At 45.5% G+C, this 15,851-nt stretch overlaps 1 protein-coding gene and 1 non-coding gene across 4 annotated transcripts; both read left to right on the forward strand.

Moving 5' to 3' along the window:
- Positions 1-5,461: 5,461 nt before the first annotated feature.
- Thg1l (tRNA-histidine guanylyltransferase 1 like) lies at positions 5,462-15,456 on the forward strand. 3 transcript variants are annotated; one of them, XM_004657476.3, is made up of 6 exons: positions 5,462-5,677; positions 6,261-6,437; positions 7,626-7,795; positions 9,118-9,206; positions 10,698-10,805; positions 13,896-15,456. In XM_004657476.3, the coding sequence occupies exons 1-6, from the start codon at positions 5,487-5,489 to the stop codon at positions 14,055-14,057; spliced, it is 897 nt and encodes a 298-aa protein (XP_004657533.1). In that variant the 5' UTR covers positions 5,462-5,486; the 3' UTR covers positions 14,058-15,456. The 3 variants fall into 3 exon arrangements, with proteins under 3 accessions (XP_004657533.1, XP_045008376.1, XP_045008377.1); XM_045152441.1 differs by lacking the exon at positions 5,462-5,677 and adding an exon at positions 5,887-5,940; XM_045152442.1 differs by lacking the exon at positions 5,462-5,677 and having other exon boundaries at positions 6,371-6,433; positions 7,717-7,795.
- LOC123461922 lies at positions 9,834-9,971 on the forward strand. The gene has a single exon (XR_006637967.1). It is a non-coding gene; the product is annotated as a small nucleolar RNA SNORA57 (small nucleolar RNA).
- Positions 15,457-15,851: the final 395 nt, after the last annotated feature.

The raw sequence follows: 15,851 nt of genomic DNA on the forward strand, positions 1-15,851 counted from the left end.
TGAGCACAGTAAAAGTAGATGGTAGAAAAGCAATAATGGGGAGGTGGCTCAGCACTTGCAAGCAAGGCTGGCCGGCCCTGGCCTCCAGTTCCTTGTAGCCACATAAAGTCACCATTGCACAAAGCTGCACATGCATCTTGGTTTTGTTTGCAACAGCAAGAGGCCCTGGTGTAGTCATTCTCTCTCTCTCTCTCTCTCTCCTTCCTTCTCTCCCTCCACAAACAAACCAAAATATTTTTTACAGAGCAAAAGGAAAATGGAAGAATGATAATAATTATTTTAATGGTGATTTTAGGGATACTCACTACACTGTTTTCTTAGCTTTTCTAAATGTGCATCTTACAGATTAAGGTGTGGTCCTTTCCTGCCAAAATACGCGGAAGTCCAAGCACGCATTCTGCAGATATAACTCAATGACTCAGTGGTTAAAGGTTCTGCCAACATGCGTCATGAATCCCAGCATGCACATGAAGCCTGACGCAAGCAATGCACAGTGCACGCATCTGTTACCCCGACATACCGCTGGCAGTGGGAGGTGGAATCAGAATCCTGAGGCTCTTCAGCCTTGGGTATTTTGTTACAGCAGCAGAAAACAGAGTAAAGCATCCATACTGACATTTTGTGTCAACTATTTTTTATTTTTATTTATTTGAGAGAGGAGAAAGAGAGAGAATGAGCACTCCAGGGCCTCCAGCTGCTGCAAATGAACTCCAGATGCATGTGCCACCTTGTGCATCTGGCTTACATGGTCCCGGGGAAATCAAGCCTTGAACTGGGGTCCTTAGGCTTCACAGGTAAGCGCTTAACTGCTAAGCCATCTCTCCAGACCTGTTCTTTTTTTTTTTTTTTTTTTAAGACCAGTATTTAGTCAAGATTTGTGCACTGTATCTAGTTTCTACATCTTTTAAGTCTTTTATATTCTGGAACAGTTCCCACTTTATCCCTTTATCCCTTCCCTCTTTGTCTTTTCTTTTTAAAAAATATTATTTATTTAATTGCAAGCAGAGAGAGAGAGAGAGAGTGAGTGAGAGAGTGAAGGGACATGCCAGTGCAAATAAACTCTAGATGCATATGCTTCTGGCTTTACATGGATACTAGGAAACTGAACTTGGACTGGCTGGCTTTGCAAGCAAGTGCTTTTAACTACTGAGCCATCTCCCCAACCCTCCTTTTTCTTTTCTTCTCTTTAAATTACTTATTTGCAGGAAGAAAGGGGGGAGAGAGAGCGAGAGAGAAGAGGCACTGCAAACAAACTTCAGATGCATCTACCACCTTGTGCTTTGCATGTGAATCAAACCCAGGCCATCAGGCTTTGTAAGCAAGTCCTTGAATGCTGCGCCCTCTCTCCAGCCCTCCCTTCTCTTCTTGATGAAATTTGCCTTTGGAAGAAGTCACATCATTGATCTCACACCATGTTCCATACTCTGAGTTGTTTTGGTTTTGTTCGTTTGGTACATCTTGAGTGTTTCCTTGGTGAGACTTCTTAATCTTGTTTGCTGCTGCCGTTACCTTCCTGTTGCTGGGACAAAACACCTGAACAGGAGCAGCTGTTGGGAAGAAAGGGTTTATTTTCACTTATAGTTTTGAAGGGAAGCTTCATGACAGCAGGGGAAAGCATGGCATGAGCAGAGGCTGGACATCACGTCTGCCACAGTAGGTGGAAGTCAGCAGCAGGAGAGTGAGCTGAGCTCTGGCAATGGGGAACTGGCCATAATGCCCCTAAGGCCACCCCCACAACACACTTCCTCCAAAAAGGCTCCACCTCCCAAAGTACCACCAGCTGGGGACCAAGCATCAGAACACAGGAGTGTGTGGTGGAAGGCTGATTCAAACCACCCAGTTGCACAAGCTATGACACATCGGCCTTCCCTGTGCCTCCCGGCTGCCGCAAGATGAGCTGCTCTGCTCCACCCCACCTTCTCTACCATGGTGAAGTGAAGCCTGTGAAACCATGAGCCATAATATCTTTATCTTTTATTTATTTAAAAGAGACAGGAGGGGCTGGAGAGATGGCTTAGTGGTTAAGCACTTGCCTGTGAAGCCTAAGGACCCCGTTTGAGGCTCGATTCCCCAGGGCCCACGTTAGCTAGATGCCCAAGGGGGCGCACGCATCTGGAGTTCATTTGCAGTGGCTGGAGGCCCTGGCACACCCATTCTCTCTCTGTCACTCTCAAATAAATAAAAATAAACAACAACAACAAAAAATAAATTTAGCTGGGCGTGGTGGCGCATGCCTTTAATCCCAGCACTTGGGAGGCAGAGGTAGGATTGCTGTGAGTTTGAGGCCACCCTGTGACTACATAGTTAATTCCAGGTCAGCCTGAGCTAGACTGAGACCTTACCTTGAAAAACAAAAACAAAACAAAATTTAAAAGAGAGAAAGATAGAGAAGGGGAGAGAGAGTATGGGCATGCCAAGGCTTCCTACCACTTTAAACAAAGTCCAGATTCATGCACCACTTTGTGAATTTGGCTTTTGTGTAAGTACAGGGGAATTGAACCTAGGATGTCAGAATTTGTAAGTGTCTTTAACCACTGAGCAATCTCTGCAGACTCACATGAGCTGTAACCAATTCTTCTTCCTTTTGATTATTTATGTCAAGTATTTGGTCACAGTGAACAGAGTCTAACACAAATGGAGAACTTCACATTAAGTGAAATAAGCCAGCATCAGAAAGACAAACATTGAATTTTTATCTCTCATATGGGGAATCTAGAAAAAATATGAAAGTACAAAAGGAAGCATTAGGGGAAAGGAAGGGGACCAGGTGGAATATAGATGGGGGAAAAGAGAGCTCAATGGGGATATGAATATTATCAAAGTACATTATATGTGTATATGAAAATGAAACCATTATTTTGTACAGTTAAATTCACTAATAAAAATAGTTATGAAAGAAAGAAGATAGGAAGTGGTAGTGGCCCAGGCTCTTAGAAACTCTTCCTAGTATGGGCACACGGGACCTGACACTGTAATTGTGTCAAGCACTCAAGTACAGCTCTTGGAATATCCCCAGGAATCTTCTCTAGATTCTCTCCAGAAATCTCCTGAGGAGGGCAGGAGAGATGGCTTAGCGGTTAAGGTACTTGCTTGTGAAGCCTAAGGACCCAGGTTTGATTCCTTTGTATCTGTGTAAAACAGATGCACAAGGTGGGACATGAGTCTAGAGTTTGTTTGCAGTGGCTGGAGGCCCTGGTGTGCCCATTCTTTCTCTCTCTCTCTCTCAAATAAATAAATAAAATAATTACAAATATTTAAGGGGCTGGAGAAATGGCTTAGTGGTTAAGGCACTTGCCTGCAAAACCAAAGGATCCCAGTTTGATTTCTCAGGACCCACATAAGCCAGATGCACAAGGTGGCACACACATCTGGAGTTTGTTTGCAGCAGCTGGAGGCCCTGGTATGCCCATTCTCTTTTTCTCAAATAAATAAAGAAGAATAAAAAGTATTTCAGATGTTATGAATTAGCCATATGGAAACCTGCTATTTTGGATTATGGTGCCCCAGAAGCCATATATTGTAACTAAAAATTTCAGTGCCAGGGACTGTTGGTTTGATTCAGGTGTCCCCTATAAACTAGGTGTTTTGAATGCTAGGTTCCCAGCTGATGGAGGTTTGGGAATTAAGGACAGCCGCCTAGTGGAAAAACAGATTCAGTGAGAGATTGTCCCAGGGTGATAGAGGACACTGCTGTCTTCTTCTGGCCTTTGCATGTGTCATGTGTGCTCATGGGCCACACACATCTGCACACATGTGAACACCACACACACACACACACCAAAAAAACAAAAATATAAGTTAAAATCACCTAATGAACGTAGGGTTTCAGAGAAGAAAGATTTGTTTTGTCTGCTTACAGATGAGGCTGTGGAAGTTAAACACTGAGAACGGTACCCTACAGAAAACTGACTTTAGTAGGCAGGACAAGGGAAGGATGGAGTCATGGATTTCTGTCCTGCCTCTGTCCTATTGGCAGCTTACTGAAATTGTTTTCTCTTGCAATCTCCTGTTTCCTCTTTTATCAAGTGGAAGAATTAATTCTCTTTCAACTGCAGAGGATATTGTGCGAATCAGAGATGACTGCCATGATTTATGGTAATATTATGGACACACCCCCACACTTATAGATTTCTGAACCACTGGATATACCACCCACTGGCAATAGAAGCTGCCAAAAGTACATGAAGCTGGTAACCTGCAAAATTCTCAAATATTCTTTTTGTTCACATAATTTTCTCAACAATGAGAAAATATAAATGGGCAATAAACTTGAAGGGGCTTTATAAATCATAAACCACCATACAAACATGAGGGTTGTACTGTTATTGATGCAGGACTTGGGGGTTCAGGAGGGGTCCCCAATGTATGAACCCCAAGTTTAACAAATGCTATTTACTTATTTGTGTTGTTTTTCGAGGTAGGGTCTCACTCTCTAGCCCAGGCTGACCTAGAATTCACTATGTAGTCTCAGGGTGGTCTTGAACTCATGGTGATCCTCCTTCCTCTGCCTCCTGAGTGCTGGGATTAAAGAAAGGCGTGTGCCACCACGCCTGGCTTAACATATGCTATTTAGAAATAAGGACTAAAGAGCCCAAGAGATAGCTTAATGGTTAAAGGCACTTGCTTGCAAAGCCTGACTGCCTGTGTTCCATTCCCCAGCCAGATGGACAAAGTGATGTATGTGTCGAGTTCGTGTGCAGCAGCAGGAGGCTCTGGTACGCCCATTCTCATTTTCCTTTTAAAAAACATTTTATTTTTATTTATTTATCTGACAGAGGAGGAGGGAGGGAGGGAGAGAAAGAGAGATAGAGGGAAGATGGGCATGCCAGGGCCTCCAGCCACTGCAAACGAACTCCAGATGAATGGGACCCCTTGTGCATCTGGCTAACATGGGTCCTGGGGAATCAAACCTGGATCTTTTGGGTTTGCAGGCAAACACCTTAACCACTAAACCATCCCTCCAGCCCCCATTCTCATTTTTTTTCTCTCTGCTTGGTAATAAATAGAGTAATTAAAAAAAATGGCTAAAAAACTTACAACTACACTTTCAAACTTGGTCAGGAAAGCATGTTTAGAAGCTTCGTGGAAAAAAAAAGGTGGTGTCACTATTGCCTGGGGGCAGCCTTTAATCCCAGCACTTGGGAGGCAGAGGTGGGAGGATCACCGTGAGTTCAAGGCCACCCTGAGACTACAAACATTCCAGATCAGCCTGGGCTAGAGTGAAAACCTACCTTGAAACCACCCCCCGCCAAAAAAAAAAAAAAGAAAAAAAAAAAAGGAGTTTCCTGAGAATTGTTTTGGTGGTGAGAAAACAGTGGGACACAGGAGACCTGCAAGCACCCATCGAAGCGTGCACACATCCCAGAACTAGGAAGACCCTGGCGATACCACAGAGACTATAGCCTCCATTCGGGCTAGAGCGGCCGCGAAAAGCAACCGGAACTTTGGGGGCGGGGCTACGCGGGCCTCGCCCTTCCGCCTGGGGAATGTGGGCTCCTTGTGCCGCTAAGCTTCGCGATTGCTGGGCCGCTAGTTCTCTCATTTTGAGCCGGTGCCTGAGCTTGGGGGTGAGCATGGCGAAGAGCAAGTTTGAATACGTGCGGGCGTTCGAGGCCGACGACACCTGTCTTCCTCACTGCTGGGTGGTGGTGCGGCTGGACGGCCGCAATTTCCATAGGTGAGCGAGCTGGACGCGGGGCCGCGTGCGGCGCTGCACTTCCGGGGACGTTGCAGCCCCGGTCTCGTGGTTACCTGGCAACGCGGCAGCCAATAGGCGCCCAGCATGGGGCGTCTCCCGGAGTGCTAGGTCTTGGTATTTAAAGGGCAGAAGCCGGCTTTAGGAGTCCATGTTAAGCAAGCTGAAGCCACTTCATTAGAACTTTGGTGGGTAAGCCGAGCGTGGTGGCGCACGCCTTTAATCCCAGCACTGGGGAAACAGAGGTAGGAGGACCGCCGTGAATTCGAGGCCACCCTGAGACTCCATAGTGAATTCCAGGTCAGCCTGGGCTAAAGTGAAACCCTACCTCGAAAAACCAAAAAAAAAAGAACATTGGTGGGAAAGACATCACTCCCTGGGTCCTATATAATAACATACGACTAGAGCATATTTATTATCGTAGGAACCAGACATGATTACATTTTGCTTTTCAGTAGCATTGTCACTGTCGTGGTGTTACAATACCTTCCTGTCTGTATTATGCTATCAGTGATAAACTGTCCTCCATCCAGGCCCTTTTCCCTCTTCTCTTTGCTCTGTGAAGGTTTGCTGAGAAGCACAACTTTGCCAAACCCAATGACAGCCGAGCTCTGCATCTGATGACCAAGTGTGCCCAGCGAGTCATGGAAGAGCTGGAGGATATTGTGATTGCATATGGACAGAGTGACGAGTACAGCTTTGTGTTCAAGCGGAAAAGCAACTGGTTTAAAAGAAGAGCCAGGTAGTTGCATGGCCTGCCTCCTTCACGGTGTCTGAGTCTGTTTTGCTGCTAGACTACACATGATGTTTCTAGAGCAACTTCACAATGTATATTTTTGTTTACACTGTTGTTTTTGCATATGAGATCTGATCATTCATGTGCTTTCATTTTCTGGCTCTTTCTGCGCCCTGTCAGCCTGCCTTCTAAACCAACTTACATTGAATAGTCAGCATTCAGGCCCCTTCAGAAGACTACATTCTTTCTGTTGTCCCAATACAGGTCAGCTGGCCCTGTCTCAATGGTTATAGTCTCTCATACAGTTGCAGCTGAACAGGCAGCAGTTTCATTTTTTCTGTGCCATATCCCTCAGCTCACACCAGTCCATTCTTGTGCAAAGCATCCCTGCACAAGTTGTCAGGGCATGGTATAACAGCAAGCCTCTCACACAAATTGCTTCTAACTCAGTCCAGGCAAAGCTCTTTCTCACCCTCAGAAGCCAAACCTCATAGTCCTTAGGTCTTTCAGCTCTGACCAGAATACTTCAATAAGCTGTACTTATAGCATCTCAAGCCAAAGTTTCAAATCCTTCCACATTCCTCTCAAAAATCAGCTCCAAAAGGCCAAAGCCATAGAGTCAGGTTTCAAGCAGCAATGACACCACTCTCAGTACCAATGTTACTGTTGCAGTCAGGTTCACATTGCTGGCAGAAAACACTCAACCAAGAGCAGCTTGTGTGAAAAAAGGTTCATTTTGGCTTATAGACTCGAGGGGAAGCTCTATGATGGCAGGGAAAATGATGGCATGAGTAGAGGGTGGACATTACCCCCTGGCCAACATTAGGTGGACAATAGCAACAGGGTAGTGTGCCCAACACGGGCATGGGGAAACTGGCTATAACACCCATAAACCCGCCCCCCCCAACAATACACTGCCGCCAGGAGGTGTTAATTCCCAAATCTCCATCAGCTGGGAACCTAGCATTCAGAACACCTAGGTTTATGGGGGACACCTGAATCAAACCAGCACAGTAAATAACCTAGGCCTGTCAGGAGAGGTGGATTACATTGAAAATACATAACCAAAATACTAAAATCGTTTTGATTGCCAGTTGCAGGTTGTATAATCTCTGTGTTACACCACAGGTCCTATTTTGGTCTTGAATTAACATCATCTTTTCTTTTCTTGCTCCACCCAATGTGCCTTGCAAGTAAGTTCATGACTCTGGTAGCCTCGCAGTTCGCCTCCAGCTATGTGTTCTACTGGCAGGATTACTTTGAGGACCAGCCTCTTCTGTATCCCCCTGGCTTTGATGGAAGAGTTGTGGTGTATCCTAGTAACAAGACTTTAAAAGACTACCTCAGCTGGCGGCAGGCTGACTGTAAGTGACATTGAAGAAACAGTTGTACTTAGGTAATTACATCTGTGCCCTAAAGAGTGTGGTTTGGATGCAGGTTTGGCTCATGTATTTTGTTTGGAGTGTAGTACTTAATTTTTTTTTTTTCTTTTTGACACAGAGCCTTTCTCTATAGCTCATGATAGCAGTAAACTTGTGATCCTTCTGCCTCAACTTCCATAGGGCTCGAATTACAGATGTGTGTCACCACACCCAACACACACACACTCTCTCTCTCTCTCTCACACACACATACACACATACATATATACACACACATTTAGTTAGTTAAAAATATTTGGCTAAAACCAGGAGTGGTAGCTAAGGTTTATAATCCCAGCACTCAGGAGGCTGAGATAAGAGGATCACTGAATTCAAGGCCAGTCTGGGCTAGAGGGAGAACCTGCCTCAAAAACAAATCAAAAATCATAAGAAAAAAATGGGGCCGTGGAGGGGGCTTGTAAAGCACTTTAAATGCAAGCATGGTGACCTGGGTTAGACCCTCGGCACCCATGGAAATGCTGGCAAGCATGGCTGCTTACCTGTAATTCCAGGGCTCAGGAGGCAGAGATGAGATCCCAGGATGATCTGGTGAGCCAAACTAGCTGAAAGCTCTGGGTTCAAGGAAGAGACTGTCCCAATAAATAGCACGGAGAGCAACTGAGAGAGACATCTGATGTCCACATCTGGCCTCCGTGTGCATGTGCACACCACATACAAATGCAGAAAAGCACCAAAGATTGAGAGGTTTGATAACAAGTTTGTGGTTCACTTGCTTTTGTAAGTCAGAAGATGTGGCAGTCTTGCATTCTTGCTTTGATTGGACAGATCCCGTATGGTGGCAGCTGCATGCACATGTGCACACACGCACACACACGCACGCACGTACACGCACACACAGTCATGTGCTGCAGTCTGCTACTCCCTGTTCTTCCCCTGGAGTCACTCACTGCTCTGTGAATTGATGCTTGTGCCAGCATCAGTGGTATGTGAATTGTGACCCCTGCCATGTGTGACTATGATGATGTTTCTGAGATTTTTTTACTTGTTTGCGCTATTTTTATTTACCAGAAGAACTAGAAAAGAGAGACTTGCATAAGCCATTATTGAAATGACTGTAGGAAGCTGTTTTCCGGAAACATTTGTGTGCCTACCCTCTGTCCTCCGTGTTCCCTCTGCAGGACTGTCACTGCAGGACTCCATAGTCTGTTTACTTTAAAGAGAATGACTGGGTTATAGTATTTCTGGAAGCATTGATGTTCTATATAACTAGTATTTAAAAAGTAAACATTATTTTCTTTTCCCAGGTCACATCAATAATCTTTACAATACGGTTTTTTGGGCACTTATCCAACAGTCTGGGCTAACACCCGTGCAAGCCCAAGAGAGATTACAGGTATGAAGCTCTGACTTGCCTGGAACTTTTTTTTTTTTTTTTTTTTTTTGGTTTTGCGAGGTAGCGTCTCGCTCTGGTCCAGGCTGACCTGGAATTAACTCTGTAGTCTCAGGGTGGCCTCGAACTCATGGCGATCCTCCTACCTCTGCCTCCCAAGTGCTGGGATTAAACGCGTGCGCCACCACGCCCGGCTTTGCCTGGGACTTTTGCTGTAGTCTCTTCCAGGTGTTTTGTAATGTTCTCTGGCGCCCTCTGCAGCTTCATTGGGAAAGGATACTCCCCAAGCCTCCTGTGTAGGCCTGGAGGGGGGTTCTGGGCTGCTGGCTCTGCTTTGTGGATGCTTGCACTTGGCTGCTGAGCATCTTCAGCTGGCACATGCTGGTTTCCAAGGCTTCTTCCCTCATTATCATACAGTGCTGGATACCCGTCATTTCTTGTACTTAGAATCCCTGTCTCTAGTTGAGAGTCCTTGCTTTGGGAGTGAAGTGCCGTATTTAAATCATGCCTCTGTAATTTTATCCTCTGTCTCAGTAAAATGTAGGAAGTACTAGCTTCTACCCCAAAGATTTATCATAAGAATTAAAGTGACAAGATACTTGTAAAAAACATAGAAAAGTAAACGTTTAACCTCCTTTTCTTGTGTGTGTGCTGGGTGTGTGCCCCAGTCCCCGTTACATGCAGAGACAGATGGAAAGGCTTCATTCCCTGTCTTTGGTGCCAGCAAATTCCTGTTTGCTAGTTCTGTCCTTAAACACTGGGACACTTTAAAAAAAAAAAAAAAAAAGCAAAGCGCTGAGTAAGTGCTGACTTTCCTTATGAGACTGGCTGAAGCAAGGTGGTGTGTGTTGTGACAGCTCCTAGTGCATTGTCTACTACATTACGACCACCCTGGAAATGGCCATCCACTCTAATACCAATAAGTGCTGCCTTTCCTAATGAGGACTGCTGCAGGGGATGACTGGCTGAAACGTGGTGTGTAGTGACAGCTCCTAAGCCGCTGTCTGCTACATTGCAGCCACTCAGGAAGTGGCTGTCTATTCTGACATTCATGATGAACGTTTACATATAGCAACAACTGGAGTACCAACAGGCTTATGCAGTTGACAGGCACCATGCTTTGTTGTTGGAAGAGTAAAGACAGCCTGCAGCTGGGGTGGTGAGCACCGCTCAGCTTCACCTCGCTCTTCTCCAGAATGGAGGTGGCGTTGTTGCCAAATGAGAAAGGTAAACTGTGTCCATACAAAGCACTGTCCGTGCAGAGCTTCTGCTCTTCTGCCCCCTCGCAGAAAGCCAGGGTCTGCTACAGAAGAGAATTTATGAATGCGGGCATCGAGAGACAAGGTTTGAGCTGCAGGAGGCCATTCACAACCACTCAGTGTTGCGCGCTCCTCCCCATCCTGGTTTGACTGCGGCAGTTTGGGTGTAGGGACAGGCGGTGTTGAGGGAGAAGGAAGACCTAGCAAGTTTTTCTCTCTCCTCGTGTTTCCTCAGGGAACTCTCGCCGCAGACAAGAATGAAATCTTGTTTTCTCAGTTCAACATCAACTACAACAACGAGCCACTGATGTACAGAAAGGGAACGCTGTTGATATGGCAGGAGGTAATCAAGTGTGTTAAAAGAAAAATGGTGATTGCACAAGAGACTATGGCCCGGTTTCAGCTGCCCCAGCAGGCTGACGTGGGGGCAGATCTGGAGTGTAGGTTAGTGCAGAAACTCATCTTCTCCATCAGGGGTGGCTTGTAATTTCCTATCATTAGAAGGAAGTAGGATCACACATTTCTTAAGTTGATAACCCCAAATTTTTTTGTGTTCTCATGTGAAAACCTTTCAAAGGACTACAGGACTACAGTATAGCTAGGAGGAAGGATCTTTCAATTCATAGAGTATTTTAAAAGCATACTTTTGGAATCGGGTGTGGTGGTGCACACCTTTAATCCCAGCACTCAGGAGGCAGAGGTAGGAGGATTGCCTAGAGTTCAAGGTCACCCTGAGAGTGAATTCCAGGTCAGCCTGAGCTAGAGTGGGACCCTACCTTGAAAAACAAACAAACAAACGAACAAAAAGCATGCTTCTGGGCTGGAAAGATGGCTCAGAAGTTAAGGTGTTTGCCTGCAACGCCTAACGACCTAGGTTCAATTCTCCAGTATCCACGTAAAGCCAGATGTACAAAGTGGTGCAAGTATCTGGAGTTTGTTTTCAGTGGCTGGAGGCCCTGGCATGCCCATTTTCTCTCTCTTTCTCCTTGCAAAAAAACCACAAAATAATAATAATAAAATACAAATCAATAAAATCATATTTCTCCCACATTGGATAATATCGTTACATGACCCATCCATTTCATGACAATTGTTATGTTGGGTACTGAGAGATGCTGCAAAGAGAGAGGAGCCTGGGAGCTGCCTTGGTGAGTAAAGTGCTTGTGCTGTAAGCCTGAGGACCTGTGTTCAGACCCCTAGCACCTATGTACAGGCCAGGCGTGGGGGTCATGGCTGTAATTCCAGTATGGCAGAGGTGGAGGCAGGAGGATACCTGGGGCTTGTTGGATGAGTCAGTCTAGCCTAATTGGTGAGCTCCAGGGTCATTGAGAGACCCTGTCTCAAAAATGAGGTGGATGCACTGGAGAGATGGCTCAGCAGTTAAGGCACTTGTCTGCAAAACCTAAAGAACTGAGTTCGATTCCCCAATACCCACATAAAGTCATATGCACAAAGTGGTGCATGCATCTGGAGTATGTTTGCAGTAGCTAGAAGCCATGGCACACCTATGGCTCTCTCTCGTCTCTCGTCTGCCTTTCTGTCTCTTTCTGCTTGCAAATAAATATTAAAATACTTAGTTAAAAAAATGAGGTGGAAGCCAGGTGTGGTGGCACACGCCTTTAATCTCAGTACTCGGGAGGCAGAAGTAGGAGGATCGCTGAGAGTTCGGGGCCACCCTGAGACTATATGACTATATGGTGAATTCCAGGTCAGCCTGAGCTAGAGTGAGAGCATACCTCAAAAAAAAAAAAAAAAAAAAAAAGAGAGAGAGAGAGATAGAAAGTGACAGACATACCTTTCAGCCTCTGTCCTTCACATGTCCACATACATGAACGTGCATACACACACTACACACAAAATTGGGAAGAAGGATGGGGTCGTATATGAGAGTTCTTTACTTTTTTTTTTTTGTTTGTTTTTTTGAGATAGGGTCTCACTTTAGCTCAGACTGACCTGGAATTCACCATGTAGTCTCAAGGTGGCCTCAAACTGTTGGTGATCCTCCTACCTCTGCCTCCTGAGTGCTGGGATTAAAGGTGTGCACCACCACACCCAGCTAATTCTTCACTTTGATCAATTTCATGAGATTCCCCAGACATTTGTACTTAATATTTTTAAAGAATTTTATTTTATTTATTTGAGAGTGAAAGAGGCAGATAGAGAATGGCCTCCAGCCACTGCAAACAAACTCCAGATGTATATGCCACCTTATGCCTCTGGCTTATGTGGGTACTGGGGAATCGAACTGGATTCCTTAGGCCATCTCTCCAGCCCCTTACCTTGATATTTAGTGATGAATCTGTACATTTACTTATCCCTTACTTGTAAATATTTTCTCTTGTATCCACTAGTAGGCATAAGTCCTTAAATTCATGTCCTTGGTTTGTCAGGTGTTCCGGGGTACTTTGAGAGCTAGTCACCCCTGACAATGCCAGCTCTTAGTGTTTCCACTCACAGCTGCTCCTTAGCACCACCTTGGATATTTTATTTATTTGGGGGTTGGGGCAGATAGAGACAGAGAGAGAAGGGGCATACTAAGGCCTTCAGATGCTATAAATGAACTCCAAATGCATGTGCCACCTTGTGCATCTGGCTTACATGGGTTCTGGGGAATTGAACCTGGGTCCTTTGACTTTGTAGACAAACACTTGAACCACTAAGCCATCTCTTCAGAACCCCCTTGGATACTTCTTGATGCAGATGAGAAGAGAGAAATAGCCTTAGCTCCACACTCACTGATTGTGAGGGAATGGGATCTGTTCTTGTTCCTAAGATCACTTTTTAGAAGATAGTGACAACCTTTTCAATTATTTTTTGGGATGTGTACGCATGTGCATAGTTGTCGGGTACCCTCCGCTCTCTCTCCTTCACCGTATTTCCATGTGAGGTCTGAGGAATGAGCTCGGGTACTCAGGCTTGAACCATGAGCACTTTATCCAGTGAGCCCTCCAACAGTCTTTGTTAAAGTTTTGCTGCTGCTGTTTTGTGGTGCTAAGGATCAAACCCAGGGCCTCACATCTGCTAAGTATGCACTCCACCACACGTTATCCACAACTCTAAAAGTATTTTTTAATTAATTAGTTAATTAATTAATTTATATGCCAGAGAAAGAGGTAGAGAGAGAGAGAGAATGGCCGCGCCAGGGCCTCCAGCCACTGCAAACAAACTCCAGATGCATGCGGCCCTTGTGCATCTGGCTAACGTGGGTCCTGGGGTATCAAACCTGGGTCCTTTGGCTTTGCAGGCAAACACCTTAACTGCTAAGCCATCCCTCCAGCCCTGTAAAAGTATTTTTAACTGCAAAGCAGTTCATCTTGTTGATATATAAAAATCTGGCAGTATGTCAAGGATCAAAAAGTGTGCTTTCCCCATGTCTTCCCTTTCTCTCCAAAACCCACTCTCAGGTTAACACTGCTTTGACTTTTGCCTGCAGGTATGTGAAGTCACGGTAAAAGAAGTTAAGCTGCCGGCAGAAATGAAAGGGGAAAAGATGGCAGTGACCAAGAGCAGGGCCAAGCCCGTGCCTTTGTACTGTGATATCATCGGAGATGCTTTCTGGAAGGAACATCCAGAGATCCTAGAGGAAGACAGCTGACCCTCGCTCTGCAGTTCTGTGCTCATCCACGCAGGGCCCCCAGGTCTCCTGGCCTTAGGTGGCCTCAGCTTTCCTAGCCTCCAGGACACTGTGCTAGGAGCAACATGACTGGAGTTAGATGGGGACAGGGAAGGAAGGGCTGTCCTGTGAAGGAAGAGATGGCTGGGGGCGGTGTTCAAGCAGAGTGTTGTCTTGGCTGTGTTCGAACATGACTTCCTTGATGCTTTCCAAATTGTGGTACTATTTTTATCAACAAATGAGTTCATGCCTTGTAGGATGAATCATTTTTAAGGCATGTCTTATAAGAGCCTGTCAGCTCTTTTCTTGTATGATAGACGAGGAGCCCAAAGTAGACTCCCACCCCCTTGTTCTTAAGTGGAACACCCAGTGACTGAAAGTCTCCCTTCTGCCGCCCATGCAGTTGCGTTCATCGCTGGCATTCCTGAGGTCATTATGGGTTCGTGCCTGCACATTGCCTCTGAATTCAGGAATTACGGGGCGAAAAAGAGCTTTATGCCAGTCTCCAAGTGGGCAGCTTTGGTTGAGCAAATGAGGAGTGTTCTGTATGTCCTGAGCCAGGATTGTTGGATGGAATTGTTAGCATGGATGAGGAATAGTCTGGAAATCCTGAGCCAGGACTGGAGGATGGAGCTGTCAGCATGGTCACCTTCACCTCTTGCCCTGGGCATAGTTTGCAAAACCACTGACCCACTTCTAAGAAGAGGAACATGCAGGAAACAACACACAGGCGTGGATGAGGATGGAGAAACATTTGCTCGGGGCTCTTCCGCACTTCAATGAACAGGGGACTTCCTGACAAGCATTGTCAAGTAACCTGTATGCAACCAGCAGTGGCACTTGGATCAGAGGCGCCTGGTGAAGTGGTGTACCCTGCAATTCTCGTACTCAGAAGGTTGGGTGGAAAGACTGAAAGTTTGAGATAAGCCTAGGCTATAGAACAAGTCTAACAAGAGAGGGACACTCTCCCCTTGGGGTCCTGCCTGCTGCTGGGCCAGTGGAGCTAGATGGAGCAGGGCAGCTGAGCAACTGTTGCTGAGGTGTTGGACTCTAAAGGGGATTTGCTAAATGGGCAGAAGTGGCTCCTCTTGTCCTTGTTTCATAGTCTGGAAGAAAAAGATTTGGTTCCATTAAGAATTAAGAGACAGAGAGACAGTCCATGTTCCAATGCCCAGTTTGCATTGCAGAACTTAGAGCCAAGAAGACAGTGTATTTTTGAAAGAGCAGCGTCTGGCTTCATCCCTCACTAATTGACATTCCATCTGTCGATGCCATTTTTTCCCTTCCTGTTCCCCCAACTCTGCAGGAGGAGATGTAGCTAGAGCTTGGTAATGGCTAAAGTCTTTTTGTGGGGAAAAATATAATAAAGATTTTTAACTCCCTTGCCCTCCTCAATTGATTTCCTCTACAGATGCAGAGTATGACTGGTGCTTGTGTCTGTCTGTGGCAGAGTCAGGATGCATAGTTCCACATCAACTTCTGGATACATTAGAAAACTTTGGGATACTTCATCTAAAATGCCAGTTTGTGGGCTAGAGCAAGAGCCTACCTCGAAAAACCAAAAACATAAACACAAAATGCCAGTTTGGGGATCCTGAATGAATTTTGTTCAGCAATCTGATTTTAACCCCAAAGGCTTCTAATGCATGGTTGGTGAATTGCACTGAGCAGACCAGTCCTTTGGTATACTGATAATGCAGTGACATAATGAGCCTTTGAGAAGAAGAGTTAACTTAATTGCAAGTTTATAGTGTTTTGTATCAAAACAAATGAGTG

The sequence above is a fragment of the Jaculus jaculus genome, chromosome 6, assembly GCF_020740685.1.
Source record: "Jaculus jaculus isolate mJacJac1 chromosome 6, mJacJac1.mat.Y.cur, whole genome shotgun sequence".
Lineage (NCBI taxonomy): Eukaryota > Metazoa > Chordata > Mammalia > Rodentia > Dipodidae > Jaculus > Jaculus jaculus.